Source organism: Trachurus trachurus (genome assembly GCF_905171665.1).
Source record: "Trachurus trachurus genome assembly, chromosome: 11".
Classification (NCBI taxonomy): Eukaryota; Metazoa; Chordata; class Actinopteri; order Carangiformes; family Carangidae; genus Trachurus; species Trachurus trachurus.
In genome coordinates this window covers 141060-161079 of record NC_139904.1, presented here as the reverse complement: position 1 = coordinate 161079, position 20020 = coordinate 141060, and the positions used below count along the sequence as shown (strand labels likewise).

General features: G+C 44.4%; 1 protein-coding gene across 2 annotated transcripts in view; it reads right to left on the bottom strand.

Annotated features, from left to right (window-relative positions):
• thrap3b (thyroid hormone receptor associated protein 3b) overlaps window positions 1–19042 on the bottom strand; it is a 31771-nt gene extending 12729 nt beyond the window's left edge. Inside the window, exons 1-9 of one of the 2 annotated variants that reach the window (XM_083982075.1) lie at window positions 18747–19042; window positions 15817–15967; window positions 9779–10642; window positions 6754–7341; window positions 5722–5915; window positions 5486–5597; window positions 4919–4994; window positions 2335–2498; window positions 1662–1866 (exon numbers count right to left, since the gene is read on the bottom strand). In XM_083982075.1, the coding sequence (XP_083838201.1) occupies window positions 1662–1866; window positions 2335–2498; window positions 4919–4994; window positions 5486–5597; window positions 5722–5915; window positions 6754–7341; window positions 9779–10642; window positions 15817–15950 (2337 nt within the window). In that variant the 5' untranslated portion in view covers window positions 15951–15967; window positions 18747–19042. Of the gene's footprint in view, window positions 1–1661; window positions 1867–2334; window positions 2499–4918; window positions 4995–5485; window positions 5598–5721; window positions 5916–6753; window positions 7342–9778; window positions 10643–15816; window positions 15968–17693; window positions 17833–18746 lie in introns of those variants that run through there. The other variant, XM_083982076.1, reaches the window with a different exon arrangement.
• Between the last annotated feature and the right edge of the window lie 978 nt (window positions 19043–20020).

The following is a 20020-nucleotide window of genomic DNA, read 5'->3' as shown; positions in this document are numbered from 1 at the left end:
GTCTAGTTATCAGTGGGCGTGTCTCATTCTAGTTGTCTAGTTATCAGTGGGCGTGTCTTATTCTAGTTGTCTAGTTATCAGTGGGCGTGTCTTATTCTAGTTGTCTAGTCATCAGTGGGCGTGTCTTATTCTAGTTGTCTAGTTATCAGTGGGCGTGTCTTATTCTAGTTGTCTAGTTATCAGTGGGCGTGTCTTATTCTAGTTGTCTAGTTATCAGTGGGCGTGTCTTATTCTAGTTGTCTAGTTATCAGTGGGCGTGTCTTATTCTAGTTGTCTAGTTATCAGTGGGCGTGTCTCATTCTAGTTGTCTAGTTATCAGTGGGCGTGTCTTATTCTAGTTGTCTAGTTATCAGTGGGCGTGTCTCATTCTAGTTGTCTAGTTATCAGTGGGCGTGTCTTATTCTAGTTGTCTAGTTATCAGTGGGCGTGTCTCATTCTAGTTGTCTAGTTATCAGTGGGCGTGTCTTATTCTAGTTGTCTAGTTATCAGTGGGCGTGTCTCATTCTAGTTGTCTAGTTATCAGTGGGCGTGTCTTATTCTAGTTGTCTAGTTATCAGTGGGCGTGTCTTATTCTAGTTGTCTAGTTATCAGTGGGCGTGTCTTATTCTAGTTGTCTAGTTATCAGTGGGCGTGTCTTATTCTAGTTGTCTAGTTATCAGTGGGCGTGTCTCATTCTAGTTGTCTAGTTATCAGTGGGCGTGTCTTATTCTAGTTGTCTAGTTATCAGTGGGCGTGTCTTATTCTAGTTGTCTAGTTATCAGTGGGCGTGTCTCATTCTAGTTGTCTAGTTATCAGTGGGCGTGTCTCATTCTAGTTGTCTAGTTATCAGTGGGCGTGTCTTATTCTAGTTGTGTGACATCATCGGTGGGCGTGTCTAAGGGGCCGTGTCCACCAGACGTGTTTTCAGCGCTCTGGGCGTCTATTTTACATTCAAACCCTATTGAGTTGGGCGCTCACAGCGCTCAGCGCCCTCGGCGGTAAAACGCCCTGGGTGCTTGCTTCTTTTTGTCGCGGCGCTCAGAGCGCTTCGAGTTGAAATCTGTTCAACTTTTAGACCAGCGCTACGCTCGTCAATGTCACTTTTCCCCGCACTGACCAATCAGAATCAAGAAGGGGCGGGACATACGTTACCGACAGCAACACAACCGGAGACGTGGCTCGGTTTATATCATGACCCACACTTGTATGGAAGGTAGGCCGACCTCAGGGTCCATGTCAAAAGCTGCCGCTAATGCTGTTGTGTATTTCTGACACTAGTTGTAGTGTTTACATTAAACAAGGCAGGAACACGGAAGTGTCAGAGGACTCGTTTTGTAACCTAGCAACAGCGGCATTCTGACGAGGGAGAGAGAGAGCGCTAAGCGCTGGGAAAGCAGCGCTGAGAGCGCTGTCAGAGCTGAAAGCGCGTCTGGTGGACACAGCCCCTAATTCTAGTTCTGTGACATCATCAGTGGGCGTGTCTCATTCTAAGATGTGACATCATCGGTGGGCGTGTCTCAGCTGTGACATCATCAGTGGGCGTGTCTCATTCTAAGCTGTGACATCATCAGTGGGCGTGTCTCATTCTAAGCTGTGACATCATCAGTGGGCGTGTCTCATTCTAGTCTGTGTGATGAAGAACCACAGAACCCGTCAGTCAAAACAAACAGAACCAAACTTACAAATCCTCGTCCTCTTCCTCGCTCCGGCGGCCCGTGGCCTTCGTAGTCCCGCGGTCCGGCGCCGTCCCGCAGGTTGGGGGGGTGGCGTGGGTGAGAGTAGCCCTCCTCCTCCCCCCCCTCCCCTCTGAAGGGGGGGGGGAAGGGGGACGGGGAGGAGGAGGAGGAGGAGGAGGACGGGGAGCGATCCCGCTTCTTCTTCCCCTTCCTGCGAGGGAGAACAAAACATGGCCGACATTAAACCAGTGAAGCGCAAAACAAACGGCAGCAGGAAAACCAATCAATCAATCAATCACACTGCAAAAACTCAAAATCTTTCCATGAATATTTGTCTTATTTCGTCTAATTTCTAGTCAAAACTAACTTCCACTTAAAATCATTAAAATTTTAGATCATTTTCCTTTGTTTCAAACAAATTTTCACTTGAAATAAGTAGAAAAATCTGTAATAAGAAAGAAAAACTTGCTCCACTATCAGATTTTTCTACTTATTTCAAGTAAAAATCAGCTTGAAAGAAGTAAAAAGTGTCTAAAAACAAGCTGCTTTTTACATGATGAGTCTTATTTTAAGTAGAATGATATTTGTTTTGACTAGAAAGAAGACAAATAGTCTTGGTCAGATATAGAGTTTTTGCAGTGCAATGAATCAATAACAAGAGCTAAAAACGGCCTCGTACTTGGATTTCTTGTGGTGTTTCCCAGATTTGTCCGGGGACCGGGAGCCTCCGGGGCTCCGGCCGCCGTCGCGCTTGTAGTCGCGCTCTTTTCCTGCAAACTTCTTCCGTCTTTCAATATCCAGCCGCAGGTCCATCACGTCTCCTTTGAACTTTTTACTCTGATCCTGCAGAGAGAAGAACTCTCATCAACCACCGCCGCGTCGACAGCACACAGATAAATATATTGATGACAGACAGACAGAGGTCGATGGGGCCTTGAACAGGTGCAGCACAGACAGGTGTGTAACAGGTGTGGTGCTCCCTCTAGTGGTGCAGACAGCAGTTACATGTTCACTGCCTCCATCAGAAACTACAGATCCCTGTTTGTGTTGATGTTCACTCACAGGAAGTCAGGGATGTTCCAGCTTCAGGTCAGCTACAGTATTACATCATCAAAGGATAATTATGGGATGGTATGGGATTAGATCAGATTCATGCTCCGTTACATCCTTAAAGGTCTTGCCTCTCTCCCGAGTCGATGACCAGCAGATAGACACCATCCTTTCCACTGTGCGTGCAGTAACAAGGGAGATAGAGCCGTATCGCCGTAATTAGCTTAGCTCAAATGCTTATTAGGCCTACCTAACACTTCCAGTGTTTGAGCTAAGCTAATTAGCGACTTTAGGTGGAGGCAGGCTAACACTACCCATACACTTCCAGTGTTTGAGCTAAGCTAATTAGCGACTTTAGGTGGAGGCAGGCTAACACTACCCATACACTTCCAGTGTTTGAGCTAAGCTAATTAGCGACTTTAGGTGGAGGCAGGCTAACACTACCCATACACTTCCAGTGTTTGAGCTAAGCTAATTAGCGACTTTAGGTGGAGGCAGGCTGACACTACCCATACACTTCCAGTGTTTGAGCTAAGCTAATTAGCGACTTTAGGTGGAGGCAGGCTAACACTACCCATACACTTCCAGTGTTTGAGCTAAGCTAATTAGCGACTTCAGGTGGAGGCAGGCTAACACTACCTATACACTTCCAGTGTTTGAGCTAAGCTAATTAGCAACCTTAGGTGGAGGCAGGCTAACACTACCTATACACTTCCAGTGTTTGAGCTAAGCTAATTAGCGACTTCAGGTGGAGGCAGGCTAACACTACCCATACACTTCCAGTGTTTGAGCTAAGCTAATTAGCAACCTTAGGTGGAGGCAGGCTAACACTACCCATACACTTCCAGTGTTTGAGCTAAGCTAATTAGCGACTTTAGGTGGAGGCAGGCTAACACTACCCATACACTTCCAGTGTTTGAGCTAAGCTAATTAGCAACCTTAGGTGGAGGCAGGCTAACACTACCTATACACTTCCAGTGTTTGAGCTAAGCTAATTAGCGACTTCAGGTGGAGGCAGGCTAACACTACCCATACACTTCCAGTGTTTGAGCTAAGCTAATTAGCAACCTTAGGTGGAGGCAGGCTAACACTACCCATACACTTCCAGTGTTTGAGCTAAGCTAATTAGCGACTTTAGGTGGAGGCAGGCTAACACTACCCATACACTTCCAGTGTTTGAGCTAAGCTAATTAGCGACTTTAGGTGGAGGCAGGCTAACACTACCTATACACTTCCAGTGTTTGACCTAAGCTAATTAGCGACTTTAGGTGGAGGCAGGCTAACACTACCCATACACTTCCAGTGTTTGAGCTAAGCTAATTAGCGACTTTAGGTGGAGGCAGGCTAACACTACCCATACACTTCCAGTGTTTGAGCTAAGCTAATTAGCGACTTTAGGTGGAGGCAGGCTAACACTACCCATACACTTCCAGTGTTTGAGCTAAGCTAATTAGCGACTTTAGGTGGAGGCAGGCTAACACTACCCATACACCTCCAGTGTTTGAGCTAAGCTAATTACGGCGATACGGCTCTATCTCCATGGTTACTGCACGCACAGTGGAAAGGATGGTGTCTATCTGCTGGTCATGGACTCGGGAGTGAGGCAAGACACGAAAAAAAAAATGTTGGCGTATCCCTTTAAGTGAACGCCGAACATTGAGGAATCTTTAGGATTAATTAACCGTGGCGTCCGATACTGCGGTTAATGTTGGCTTCATGGATCGGGCACTTGTTGCTAGGGAACAGCAGGTTCAAACTGACACGACCCAAAGCTGAACATCCCTGACTCTTTGTGAGCAGTGTAGATACAGATATATTTATAGATATAGGTATATTTATAGATATAGATATATTTATAGATATATAGAGTGGGAACCAGCAGCATGCATGTAGCAGTTAAACAGACTGAATGTCACTGTAGTTTGAGTCTTGATCTGTTCAGGAAACATACTCACAGGGTAACGACTGATAAGGTCCCGGCCGGACTCAGGTTCTTAATTCACTTCCTTTTAGCCTTTGTGGGTTCGTATCAATAACCCAATCAATAACCATATCTCATAGGCTTCGGTTGCTCGGCACTTACAAAACACAACTGGGCTCTTTAGACTTAGAAATATGAATCCTTTGAAAGAAAAGCACAAAGCTCAACACGGCTGCTCTGCATCGTGGCACAATCTGCTCCAAACAGGTCAAATGTGAAAAGTTCTCGTCACCTTGTAGCTCGACTCGTCCTCATCCTCAAACAGGTGAGCGTGCCTCTTAAAGGCACTGGGCGAAACATCGATTCTCCTGGGGAGGGGACGGCACGTTAGAGACCAGTACACAACAGAACAGAACACAAGGCATTGATGAGTAAAAAGGCCCAGTTGTTCTATAAGGGTTAATCTGATTGGATCTTGGATCATGGATCGGATCAAATCTAGAAAATTTAAAAACAAACTTCAGTTTGGGGAAAAGTGTTTCAGTTGTAGAATATTCAAAAGTCAACTTTATTTACTAATCACTGATATAGTTTAAAAAATAGGTGCAAAATATAAATCATTAAATGTATACTACATTATTAATATTGTTTATTTGACCAGTTTGAATCAACTGGATCAAAGTTTTCCCGATCCTACTGAAAGGTTTTGAACAACACAAACTGAGGGTTTGATCCAGATGAAAACCAGGACTGGATCACGTGATCTAATCCGATCTCAGAATCCGTTTTTGGTTTTGAAACAACCCGTTTTCAGGATTTGATCCGATCCATGATCTAAACAACGACCAGATTCAGGTACCTGTGGATCTCGGGACTCTTCCTTGGCTTCATCATTTCTACCTCAGCAGCTTTCCTGTGGTACAGGGCAAAGCGCTCGCTCAGCGTCATGTCTGACGAGCGGAAGTGTTGAGCTGCAAAGTCAAAACAAAGAGTGGGTTTGCACACAGCGGTGGTAACCATGGTAACCGAGGTATGTATGTATATGTATGTAAAGAGAGAGACCGTCCCCTGAGCCTGGACCAGCTCTACCGTTACCTTTGATGTAGTGGACGATGGAGACGATGTGCTGAGCGAACAGCTCCGACGGGCTGCGCCGCAGCGGAGACGACTGAATGTGCTGGAAAATGGAGCGAAACTCTGGATCTTTTTTGGATGGATTCATCACCGCATCTTTTTTGGATGGATTCCCCAGGTCTCTGGGCGGGAGGCGATCTTTGGACAGGGACGAACTGAGGACAGCGAAGACACACGTTATCTACCGACACGTTATCTACCGACACGTTATCTACCGACATGTTATCTACCGACACGTTATCTACCGTCCGGTTTCACTGCTGGACGGACGAAGATGTCGATCTACACTCAGCTCAGCATCTCCTCAGAGTTTCTGTCCTTTTAAAAGCAACTGGCTGCAGATCAACTCCTTCCTGTCATTAACATATAAACAAATAAAAAGTCTCTCTGGTTGCACGTTGTGAAATGCACCGATGCTTCACCACAGGTGCTTCTCTCTTTGGCTCGGTTCAGGTCGGCTTCTCTGCTCCACTTTAGGTTAAAGTTAAAGTTAAAGGGTTAAAAGTTTAAGTTAAAGTTAAAGTTAAAGGGTTAAAAGTTGAAGTTAAAGTTTAAGTTAAAGGGTTAACCGTCTCTACTGGTGTGAAGGTTGAAGTTAAAGTTTAAGCTAAAGTTAAAGTTAAAGGGTTAAAAGTTAAAGTTAAAGTGTTAAAACGGGCTATACAAATAAAATTGCCTTGCCTTGCCTTAAAGGATTTAAGGGTTAAAGTTAAAGTTTAAGTTAAAGTTAAAGTGTTAACTGTCTCTACTGGTGTGAAGGTTAAAGTTACAGTTTAAGCTAAAGTTAAAGGGTTAAAGGATTTAAGGGTTAAAGTTAAAGTGTTTTCCGTCTCTACTGGTGTGAAGCAGCTCACACACGTCTTCCAGTTTCAGAAGGAAACCGGTTTCAGTCGGATTAAGATCAGAATTAGTTTGATTCATCCGTCACGTTAACGTACTGACGAAAGGACGGGACCCTGTTGCCACGGAGACGAGGGCGCAGCCTCTACTCACCTGGGCAGCTCGTCTAACGAACCCAGTTTGAGCTCGAACTCTTCTCTGGAGGAGGAGAGGCGTCGAGCCGGGGACTCGTCGCTCCGGGGGAACGCTCCGGGGAACAGCGGGCGCTCCTTGTCCCGGTAGGACGGCGGCGTGGCGCTCCGCCGCGACTTCTCCTTCTTCTCCTTCTTCTTGGACTTCTCCTCCTTCTTGGAGCCGTGCTTCCTGGTCCGGTACAGCTCCTCCTCGGGGTGGTCCAGAGGCTCCTCCTCCTCTCCGTCTCGTCTCTTCTCCTTCACCGACGGGAACGAGCTCGAGTAGCTCGGCTCGTCGCCCCATTTACCGAAGATGTCCCGAGCCGTTAAGGCCGGTTTGACGTCGGCGTCGTCGGCGTCGTCGCGCTCCTTCAGCCCGTGAGACTTGAGGAACTCCTCCTCGCCGGCCTCGAAGAAGGGATGAGCCTTGTCGTCCTTGGAGTCGGAGAACGACGAGGACGAGACGTTGAAGTCTCCAGACTTGTTTCCTTTCTCTGTTTCTGAGCTCGACTCTTTGTCTCGACCGTTCTCCTTCTCCGGCTTCTTGTTCTTGTTCTCAGCCAAGTACCTGCAACACAAAGCACAGACTCAGACTCAGACTCAGACTCAGACTCAGACTCAAGACTTCAAGATTCAAGACTCAAGACTCAGGTTGTGTCCGAAATCACTCACTCCCTCCTCCCTACTCACTATATAGTGAATTCAATATAGTGAATTCAATATAGTAACTCACTGGTCAAATGAAAAAACACTTTCGGACACTACTCCGCCGCACAGTTAATGACGTATTACATCGCGTAATTAAAACCGCCGGTGTAGAGGAGTAAAGCAATATATTAAGCGGTAATATACAGCGGGGAAAATAAGTATTGAACACGTCAACATTTTTCTCAGAAAATATATTTCTAATAGAGCTATTGACATGAAATTTTCACCAGATGTTGGCATCAACCCAAGTAATGCACACATACAAAGAAATCCGAACATTAATGTCCATAAATTAAGTTATGTGTAATAAAGTGAAATGACACAGGGAATAAGTATTGAACACATGAAGAAAAGGAGGGGCAAAAAGGTATGGAAAGCCAAGAAAACAGCTGGAGTTTGTCAGTATTTAGAATGTAATCCTGTCTCCTATCAGTGCAAAGTAATATCTGCTGGTTTAGTCCTGATTGATGCCTTTTAAAAAGGTTTCTCACCACCAAGGTGTCAGACAATAAGTATTGCATGGTGGGCAATGGCAAAGAGCTGTCTAAGAGCTGTCTAAAGACCTACACAACCTTACTATTGCAAAACAGGAGTCAAAACAATAATCAGAAGGGTTCCCTAACAGTCCAGGACACTGGTGGAGAGCTTCAGAAAGACCTGGGATCAGCAGGTACAGTTGTTTCATAGAAAACAATAAGTAATGCACTCAACTGCCATGGCTTGCATGGTGTGTGTGCATGGAGGCCATGATGGTTGAGTGCATTACTTATTGTTTTCTATGAAACAACTGTACCTGCTGATCCCAGGTCTTTCTGAAGCTCTCCACCAGTGTCCTGGACTGTTAGGGAACCCTTCTGATTATTGTTTTGACTCTTCCGTCTGAAATCTTTGGCTGCGTAGGTCTTTAGACAGCTCTTAGACAGCTCTTTGCCATTGCCCACCATGCAATTCTTATTGTCTGACACCTTGGTGGTGAGAAACCTTTTTAAAAGGCATCAATCAGGACTAAACCAGCAGATATTACTTTGCACTGATAGGAGACAGGATTACATTCTAAATACTGACAAACTCCAGCTGTTTTCTTGGCTTTCCATACCTTTTTGCCCCTCCTTTTCTTCATGTGTTCAATACTTATTCCCTGTGTCATTTCACTTTATTACACATAACTTAATTTATGGACATTAATGTTCGGATTTCTTTGTATGTGTGCATTACTTGGGTTGATGCCAACATCTGGTGAAAATTTCATGTCAATAGCTCTATTAGAAATATATTTTCTGAGAAAAATGTTGACGTGTTCAATACTTATTTTCCCCGCTGTATATATTTAAGCATCAAAGATGTTCAATCAAACCCACATAGTTTGAAACAACGTTCAAAACACACACAGCCAGTGTTACAACTAAGCATAACGTCCGCTAGCTTAATGCTAACGTTAATGTAAAACACCATAGACGGGCTAACAGAAATTAGCCTCGCTATCCAGAGTCGGACAACTCTGGCAGCTGGACACATTCATTGAGGCTGCTGCACTACTTGCATTTATTTGGTAGCTACACCGGTCACTACTTCATTTATTTGGTAGCTACACCGGTCACTACTGCATTTATTTGGTAGCTACACCGGTCACTACTGCATTTATTTGGTAGCTACACCGGTCACTACCTGCATTTATTTGGTAGCTACACCGGTCACTACTGCATTTATTTGGTAGCTACACCGGTCACTACTGCATTTATTTGGTAGCTACACCGGTCACTACTGCATTTATTTGGTAGCTACACCAGTCACTACTTCATTTATTTGGAGGCTACACCGGTCACTACTTCATTTATTTGGTAGCTACACCGGTCACTACTGCATTTATTTGGTAGCTACACCGGTCACTACTTCATTTATTTGGTAGCTACACCGGTCACTACTGCATTTATTTGGTAGCTACACCGGTCACTACTGCATTTATTTGGTAGCTACACCGGTCACTACTGCATTTATTTGGTAGCTACACCGGTCACTACTGCATTTATTTGGTAGCTACACCGGTCACTACTGCATTTATTTGGTAGCTACACCGGTCACTACTGCATTTATTTGGTAGCTACACCGGTCACTACTGCATTTATTTGGTAGCTACACCGGTCACTACTGCATTTATTTGGTAGCTACACCGGTCACTACTGCATTTATTTGGTAGCTACACCGGTCACTACTGCATTTATTTGGTAGCTACACCGGTCACTACTGCATTTATTTGGTAGCTCCACCGGTCATGTGATGTAGTGATGTAACAGACGTACTTCTTGAACGCGGCAGAGATCACGCTCTTGTCCGCTGCCTTGGCGTCGTCCTTGGAGAAGAAGCCGAAGCCGCTGAAGCACGCCGTGGGTCCGGCCTTGGTGGGGCTGCGGGCCGGAGGAGAGGGAGGAGAGGGAGCGCCGCCCACGGTTTTCCAGAGCGGAGCGGCGCCGCCGCCGGGCCCTGAGCCGCCGGAGGACTCGTCCTTCTTGGGGGTCGTTGATCCGTCGTAGTCGATCCACTTCCCTCCGGACGCCTTCTCGATGGCGCTGCCCTCGGCCGCCGGAACGCCACCGGACTTCTCCGCCGCCGCCGCGGCCGGAGCGTCGGCCGCCGCGTCCTTGTCCTTGTCCTTGGCGCCGGGCTTCCCCTTGCTGCTGCGGCGTCGCCGCGGGGACGAGGAGCGGGAGCGAGACGAGTAGCTGGAGCGTCGGGAACGCCGGGAGCGGCCGGACGAGGAGCGGTCGGAGCCGCGGGAGCGGCTGCGGCTCGCCGAGCGTTTCCGCGGCGTCCGGGAGCGAGAGCGCCCCCGTCTGGGCGAGTGGTGGTCCTGCTCGTAGTGGCGGTCGCCGCGGTCGCCACGGTCACCGCGGTCGCCGTGCCAACCGCCTCCTCCTCCTCCTCCTCCTCCTCCTCCTCCTCCTCTCTCCTGCCAGTTGGACTTGTAGTTGTAGCCGCCGCCGCCGCCGCCGCCGCGGTTCTGGTAGTGGCCACGCTGGTAGTAACCACGGTTACGGCCGCGGTAATGGAACGGGCGGCGGTAACCACGGTTATAACCTCTGAAGCCGCCGCCCCGGTTGTTCTGGTAATCTCTGGTCGGGTAGTTCCTGTAGGACGGCGAGTGGGAGCGGGAACGAGAGCGAGAGCTGAGGAGAGAGAGAGAGGTCATCGTCATGGAAACGGTTATTTATTCAGTTCAAAACAGAATGAAACATTTATTCAATTTATTTTTATTTTAATAATTATGGCTTCAAATATAATGAAAACCTAAAATTCAACCCCTCAAAACATTTGAATATTAATATTAATAGTGATTTTATACTATAAAAAGAAGCGTGTGAATGCTGAAAGCAGCTGAACGCCGTTGCTGAAGAAATGCTGAATAAGCTGAAGAAACTGTTGAAATACTGCATGTGTAACAGTTGAAGAGTTTGAAGAAAGAAAGAAAGAAAGAAAGAAAGAAAGAAAGAAAGAAAGAAAGAAAGAAAGAAAGAAAGAAAGAACAAATGAAAGAGACCAAACCAAAGTGAGGAGCCGTCACGAGACTGTTTTTATATTTCATTTTCAGCTCTATGCATTTAAATTAAATTAAATTAAATTAAATAAAATACCGGCACCATACAATAAAACATGGAGTAACATCCAACCACTTCCTCAATATTAAAAGAGAGTGATGTTAAATTCTAAATGAAAAGTCGACCGCATCTAAAACCGTCAGTGATTCTTACTACGGCCGCAGCAGACGTGTTACTTCCTGTTTCACTCCGTTAACTCCTCGCTGTCAGGCGCTAATTTATGAGTACGAGAACTTGCGGCCGGTATCGGTGCATCCCTAATATTTACAGAGAGCACTTTCACAAATGTTTCTTATAAAAGCATCTCTACATGTACAGGGTATCTGCAGGTTTCAGCAAGTCAAATTTAAGACTTTTTAAGACCTTTTTAAAGCCACCTTGAATGAAATTTAAGACCGTAAAAAAGAATAAAAAAATCCTATATAAGCGATGGTTGGGGATCCCACTGTACTACGACCTCAATGACAATCAGTCAAGTTTACTTATTGTCTGTTATTAATAAGCAAACTGATAATCAATACAAAACTAGAAAAAGCAACAAGGAAGAAAGGAAGGAGTCTGCGCACGACTGACACTGAAATCACTCACACAACTTTTACTCAAGGACAATGGAAAAATTAGCAGTTCCAAGTATTGAAATGAGTAGAAGGCTGACCAACGGTGACCAAACCCCTGTAGGAGGGCAAACAGGCGCATATCAATGAATTAGAATAAATGTAAACAAAATGTAGGGAAAAAAGACCAATTTAAAAAAGCATTTTTAATATGGAAATTTTTGCTTTCTGATAAGTTTGTAATTTTAACACATAGCCTAAATGAAGCATTCTGGTGTACTCTGAGAAGAACATTAAGAGAACATTTGTTTCAGATAAAAAAAAAAAAAAAGCACATTGAGTAGCTACTGACTGAGGTTCCTATCATTGTAAGGCAACAAGACAAGAACGGCTGGAGTGAATGAAACTTAAACTGAACTCAGTGGACAGCAAAAACAAATCTCATATTTTAAATGTAGGGGTCTGGACCAGCCATTCAAGGACCCGTTCTTCTGCTATGGGGGGGGGGGGGTTGGGGGGCGCATGTCCGTGCAGCGGTGCACCGCGGACATGCACGAAATTAAAAAAAACGAAACCGAATGCAGCGCTGCCACATGCGCTCGGACCGCGGCCACTCGGACCAACGTCAACTACGGCAGGAGACCCAACGCGTATCGCCTCCATTGAGTGACTGAGTGTCCTGTCACCGGGCTCATACGCGCAGGCAGGCCAGGGTTGCCAGATAGAGCGAAAAATATCCCCCACAATATTACTTTTTTTCCTTCACTGATTAGCGGGAGAAATGACCGACCTGGTTGAGAGCAGCATTAGTAAACCACAACAAAAACACGTGTAGCCCTTTCCCCCCCCCCTAATTTTTCCCACTGACGGAAATCCGCCGTGGCGACGGAGAACTTTAATCCATGTATTTAAGACCATTGACTACTGTATTTAAGACCATCTTAGACATTTCTGATAAATTTAATACTTTTTAAGGCCTTAAAGGAGATATCAGTGAAATGTTTTTGTTAATATAAGTCCTAATTAGTCATATTTTCCGTCAGCAATCACTTACATAGAGTGTTTCGACCGGAACACGAGTCTCTCCGTCACTCTGCTCTGCTGTAACCCGAGGAGAAAACATTTCTTCTGGGATACAAGTGTTATCCAATGAGGAGAGAGAACGGCATGAAGGGCTGTGTGTGCAGCCAAGGGATGCGCGTGAATGTGGTGACGTAGCACGAGGACCAATTGATGCCTGACAAGGGCGGGGGCTGCTAACTCATGGTGCGTTCAAGGAAACTCGTACTTTGTGTTTTTCCTTCCTGTGAAGTCATACCAGTTCGATCTGGTACGAGTTCACGGGTCAGAAGTTACGAGTGGCCGTTATAGGGAACTTTCACAGACAACAGGATGGTAAAAACACGAGCTACGGGTTACCTGGAACGCTACCAAGTCGTAGTTGTGACTTGAAGCTGTAACTTACGGTTTCAAAAGCCTGCCTTGAACGCAGCATTAGCCGAAACGGCCGTGAAGCTGATATCTGCTTTAATTTTAGATACATGAATTTAAGACTTTTTAAGACTTTTTAAGGATCCGCGGATACCCTGATGTATGACAGTCATTCTTTTCTTTTTTAAATACCAACACAAACACAACTCATTCTACTTAAAGGGATAGTTCACTCAAAATTGAAATTTCACTCTCCTCCCCCTCATGTGGACTAAGGGCTGGGAGAAGTTTCAGAGTCCTCCGTGGCTTCTCTGAGAGGGACATTACAGACGAGCACTATGGAGGTATTTGGATGTTTTTTGGTGTGTCTTTTTGTTACGAAGACAGTTGGTATCCATTGACAACCGTCATATGGACATGCAGTGCTGCACGGAGCCCCGCTGTAACTCAGAGAAGCCACGGAGGACTCTGAAACTTCTCCCAGCCCTTAGTCCACATGAGGGGGAGTAGCCTAGATAATGAGGGACATTTCAATTTTGGGTGAACTATCCCTTTAATACACATTGAAATGTCCACTGAATGAACTTTTATTTTGAATATGAATCAAACCAAAGTGAGGAGCCGTCACGAGACTGTTTTTATATTTCATTTTCAGCTCTATGCATTTAAATTAAATTAAATTAAATAAAACATGGAGTAACATCCAACCACTTCCTCAATATTAAAAGAGAGTGATGTTAAATTCTAAATGAAAAGTCGACCGCATCTAAAACCGTCAGTGATTCTTACTACGGCCGCAGCAGACGTGTTACTTCTTTCTTCTTTTCTCTGAACATGTCTGCTTCCTGTTTTCTCCCCTGTTGCCATGGTGAATCAGTATCGGAGCTTTTTACTCGTCGTCAGGCGCGAGCTCAACGTACTCAGAGTCGACTTACCGAAGGCGCTAATTTATGAGTACGAGAACTTACGGCCGGTATCGGAGCATCCCATAATATTTACAGAGAGCACTTTCACAGATGTTTCTTATAAAAGCATCTCTACATGTACGACAGTCGTTCTTCTCTTTTCTTTTTTAAACACCAACACCAACACAGCTCATTCTCCTTAATGAGACTCTGGGTACGTTTACGTCGGTTTCAGTCGGTTTGGTTTGAATCCGTCTGTTTGAAGTGTTCAGCTCGGGTGTTTACATGCGCCGACGCAACAAACGCTTCCAATGTTCCCGCAGCTGTGAGTGATGGCATTACTATGGTTACAACAGTATTGATTACAGAAGTGCTACAGCTGTGTGGCTGAAACACCTGGTTTGTTGAGCGCAGTGTTTGCTGTTATAATATTTATCTGCGTTAAACAGCAGCGCGGCTTCGTCCTAACTCCAGCAGGAAGAGAAGACAGAGCGTTTGGAGTCGGGAGGGAGTGAGGATGCAAGATGTCGCCGGTGTTGTACGTGTTCAAGCGTGCGTACGTACGTCAGGTCCTGAGCGTGCGCAGAACGAACGCAGCCATGGATCAACCCATTACACGTGTTAACATGACAGACAGATCGCTTTGGAACTGGTTTAAACCGCCTCCTTAAACCTGGTTGGAACTTCAACCGGTTTGGGGAAACTGAAAACGGTTTGAGGTGTTTACATGAAGTATTTTGGTCTCCCAAACCTTTCTGAAACCGACTGAAACTGTCCATGTAAACGTAGCCACTGATGAGGTCATCACCTGATGAGGTCATCACCCGATGAGGTCATCACCTGAACCACATCTGGTTTTATATAAAAACCACTGCTGGGATTAAACATCGACATTATCCCACTAAAAATGGTTTATAAACTCTTCCTGAGTTAAAATATTCTAATAAATATGAACATGTTTTCTTTGCATTATTATTATTATTATTCAAGGTCTGAATAGACTTGATATTTTTGTTATTTAGACTAGTTTAGTCATTTTCAGCCAATAAAAGCTCTAAATGACAATATTTTTATTTCAATTTTAGGAGAAATGTTGTTGGTAGTTGATAGAATAAAACAAAAACATTCTAATTGCTGCCTCCTCTGACCAGCAGGTGGAGCTGCTGAGTGTGAGTGTGTGTGTGTGTGTGTGTGTGTGTGTGTGTGTGTGTGTGTGTGTGTGTGTGTGTGTGTGTGTGTGTGTGTGTGTGTGTGTGTGTGTGTGTGTGAGATCTCTATCAGGAGGAAACACGTTTATGCAAATGAAGATAAAACCTGGAGAGAGAAACAGCCACCGAACAACAGCTGCTGATGATGTCATCGACCACCTGTGATGATGTCACCGACCACCTGTACTGCAATCTTTCTTTCATAATCAGTTTATTTATGTGTTGAACCTTTAGTGAAATCAGCTCAATGCAGAAAACAGTCTTATATAATACTAGAGGTATCGATACGGTTACTGGTTTTAAACAATATCTTAAAAGACGACGCCTCGACAGGCAGATAGCAGAGACAGTCTGTCTAAGGTTATTTTAGAGTTTATGTCTTGTCATAACTTATTTTGTTGTGTTGGTATGTTATTGTTTTATTGATTTGTTATTGATTTGTTTGAAATTGTTACTATTACTACTTATTTTTATTATTATTACTATCATGTGTATAATTATTGTTGTACTCTGCAGCTTCTCATATTATTTGGGAGTTCAGTCTTATTTCATGTGTGTATTAATGGAAGAGGAGGTGTACCTACCAGGTGCAGCAGCTGATGGGGATCTTAATAAAATAAAATCTAATAAAATAAACCCAAACTGACCTGTAGCGACGCTTCCTGGACCGGGACCTGGAGCGGCTCCTGGAGTGAGACCGGGAGTAAGACCTGGACCGGGACCGGGACCGCGACCTGGACCGGGACCGAGACTGGATGTGAGAGTCTGCAGCCTTCGACATCGTTGATGCTCGAGTTCCTGAAGAGACAGAAAGAGGTGGAGAAGGAGAAGGTCCATTAGAGCAGGGTTAGCTAACTCTAACTAGAGGTCGACCTCTAACTCTAACCCTCAACTAGTTTCACTCTGGGCTCCACATCTTCTCATGGTCATTAAGTCTCGACCCACTTTTATAGAATTCAAACCAAGAATTGTTTTTTAAGCCTTTAAAAACTCATGTTTCTCTTTATTGAGCAAAGTGCATTTCAGAGCACATGAATGAAACTGAGGAGTTACCATGACAACTGCATGTACGGAAGTGAATAAAAAAATATCAAACTGCACAAAATGGAGACCAACAAAACGATATATTTGACTTCTAATGCATCTCTGCATTCAGAGCATGTTCACTAAAGTGGATAAATATCAAACTGTACAAAATAAAGACCCACAAAACAAAACAAGATTCACTGCATCAGGCCACATTAATAAGAAACTGATATCTTTGCATTCAGAGCAAATGGAGCAAATAATCAGAAAGTGAGGAGGAGCATTACAACTGCATGTGTTCACGTGTCTCGTGCCTTTCAAAATAAGTTATTTTTCAAAATAAAAGACATGTCCAACATCAGATGTGCATTAAATATTATTTACTTTTCTGACCAGCTGTCCACGACCCATCCAGAACGGGTCTAGACCCACTCTGGGTCCCGACCCACCAGTTGAGAACCACTCATTAAAGGTTCAGTTCAACACTTCAGCTGCTGCTGGTCAGATAATGTGAAGCAGCAGTTAATGTGACATGTTGTTGCCGTTTAAATGTTATTATAGATAATTAATAATAAATACTGTTGTGTAGTGTTTCAAAGGAGGTTAAATCGAAAGCAACTGGACTTAGTTATTTGTTATTACAGTTGCTTTCGATTTAACCTCCTCGAAACACTATGACCTGGACAAATGAGAATATGCACCGGCTCACTGTGTAGTGTTGTTTTATACCGTCAACAGGAAATAGATTTTAGTTTAATATATAAACTAAGTCACGAGTGAAAGTTTTTTGTCACCACAGCCAGAATAAAAAACACACGCGCGCTTTGATCTAACAAGTTTATATAAAAATAAACTCTTGTAACAGAAACCGTTTCTCAGCTTCGCCCTGAGCCGCCGCCGTCCAATCACATCTGACGCTGAGCAGGAAGTGACAGCGTCGACTTTTACTTCCTCACTGAAACCGAGTGTGTGTGTGTGTGTGTCAACGTGTGTGTGTGTGTGTGTGTCAACGTGTCTGCAGCTCTCTAACAACCAACCAACCATCCAATAATCAATAATCATTGATGTCCCAAAACTCAGACTAACAGAATCTCAAACCAGAACAATCTTCTTCTTTAGAGATAAACTCTGTTTCCTGTTCAGACGGCGTGAAGAGAGAAACGACCAATCAGAGCTGAGCTACAGAAACCTGAGTCTGAACCTGCAGCTGTTTGTGTCTCGTATCAGTGTTTTATAAATAAAGTTAGTTGAGAGAGGAGCTCAGAGGTCAGAGGTCACACAGGAAGTGACGTAACAACCTGATGGACCAGCGGCTGAAGGTGTTTGATCTCTGGGTTCAACGTCCAGTTTGTTGTGTTTGTTCAGTTTGTTGTGTTTGTTGTGTTTGTTGTGTTAATCATCGAGCTGCTGCAGAACAACAGACTGTGACGTCATCACGGTGAAGAATAAAACACACAAAGCTTCAGATTCTGTCTCAGGAAATATAAATTAAACTTACTGATTCATTTGTAAAAAACGATGAGTCGATCATCAGTGACCGATCACTGCTGCACCTGCCAGGCTTCATCCAGATGTTTATTTATAGCTTTATTCTACTAAAGACTCCAAGGCCAATATCAACCAATCAGACTTCATTTGTCGAGCATGTGGATGTTAAAGTTTCTCTCTCTAGGACAACTCTGGACAACTCTCTTGTCAATGGTTGACAGACAAATAGACAAACAGACAGACACACACACAGTCTGTCCACACACAAGATCAACACGGTGCAGTTGTTTCTAAAACATGGAGGTGTATGTTGTGTCAGTCAGAGACTTTATACTATTATAACTCCAGTTTTTGATCGACACATTCTGCACATAAACTTAATAATAAAATGTCTTAGCAAAGCATTGAATGTAGAGACATGACAGGACACAAACTAACAGCTTAACACACTTTACCACCGTGGAAACTTCAGCAAGACACGAAGCCGTCATCATTATACTCAACATGGATCTTATTCATCATCTAACCTTCACTAGACCTGCAGCAGAGGTTACAGTTATATATATATAGAGTTATAGGCTGTGTAGTGGTGAACAGCAGCAACTTTAACTTCCTTTCAACACATGTGGACTCTGCAGCAGTCATGTTTGCTTGCACAACGTTACAGTTTACAGCGTTGTTGTTGCAATGCGAGATCACACACTGCTCAAAGAAATAAAGACACATAACACTTAAACAACACGTTGTTAACTCCAAGTATATCACACCTGTGTGAAATCAACCTGGGATGATAATTTTGATTTACATTGATTGATCATTTTTATGTTATTTTGTTCTCAACACACTCTACTATATATTGAATAACGATTTTAAACTGCACTATTTCATTAATTGAGATCTAAGATGTGTTGTTTAAGTGTTCCCTTTATTTTTTTTTTAGCAGTGTATTTATCTAACACACACACACACACACACACACTCTCTCTCAGGTGGATGTTGATGTGTTGGTGCAGCTCTGACAGAACCGACACCGTCCGGTCCTGGTCCTGGTTCTGGGTCTTACCTTCCTCCGCGGTGTGGTGCTGGTTCTGGATGTGAGCGGGTCAGAGAGCGGAGTGAAGCCGCCTGAGAGGCCGCGCTGCCCGGACTGAAGCTCCGCGGCGCCGCGCTGCTTCCTGGTTCCGCTGCTGTTAGCTCCTAGTTAGCCTCCTAGCTCCGAGTTAGCCTCATGGGTGTATTATACTGTCGGTTAGCCTGCTAGCTCCTCGTTAGCTCCTAGTTAGCCTCCTAGCTCCTCGTTAGCCTCATTGATGTATTATATTATCGGTTAGCCTCCTAGCTCCTAGTTAGCCCGTTAGCTCCTAGTTAGCCTCCTAGCTCCTCGTTAGCTCCTAGTTCCTAGTTAGCCTCCTAGCTCCTCGTTAGCTCGTCGTTAGCCGCGGCTCGGACGGTTACCGCCGGACTGTCCGGTGAGACGAGGCCGGGGTTCGGACCTGTGAGTCGGTCTCTGTGAACATATCAGGGCCCGCGGGGTCGGGGCCGCTGCTGCAGCAGGTTCGAGTCCGGTCGCAGTTAGTTGTGGGTCTGTGGTCAGCTAGCGACCGATTAGCTCCCTGTGCTGCTACATACAGCGGAGCAGAGCGCTGCGGCCAAATCACGCGAGATCTGGTGTGACTCTGCGAGAACTGGCGTGTTTACACTGGAGAGGAAGAGGAGCAGCTCTGATTGGCTCAGTCCACCTGCGACAGGTGAACACACACGGATGTCCACGTCACTATAAGAGTTCAATCTAACCCGGGTTAACTATATGAAATCCATAGATATACTTCTATACTATAACAGGAAAATCCAACACTTAGATAATTCTAATCGCAAAATTCCACATAAACCCAAATGTTCCAAAGGTCGACCTTTCTTTCCTGTTTCTGAAACTGATTTCAAGAACTACTTTTACTACTTTTTAATGTATTAAAATAATTGATAATAAGAACTGTTACACACTGTTGACAGAATACAAGAAAGATTTTGAGAAATGTAACATGTTGTGACTTTTGTCCTCTTTCCTCTTTCTTTTCTTTCTTTTTTTAAAATTTCATTTCATTTATTTGTATTATTATGTTTTAATTACCCCTGTACTGACTTACGCACTTCATTCACTTTATGTCTCACAGCCCATTGATTTATTTTCTTGGTTTGAGATGCCAGACTTTTATCTGTTTTGTACTGTCCATGGTCATGGAACTTTTCAATAAAGTTTTGAAAAAGAAAAACCCTGATTACAGTCACAACTCCTGAATGAGAAAAACAACAGGATCAAGACAAATGAAAATATTATTA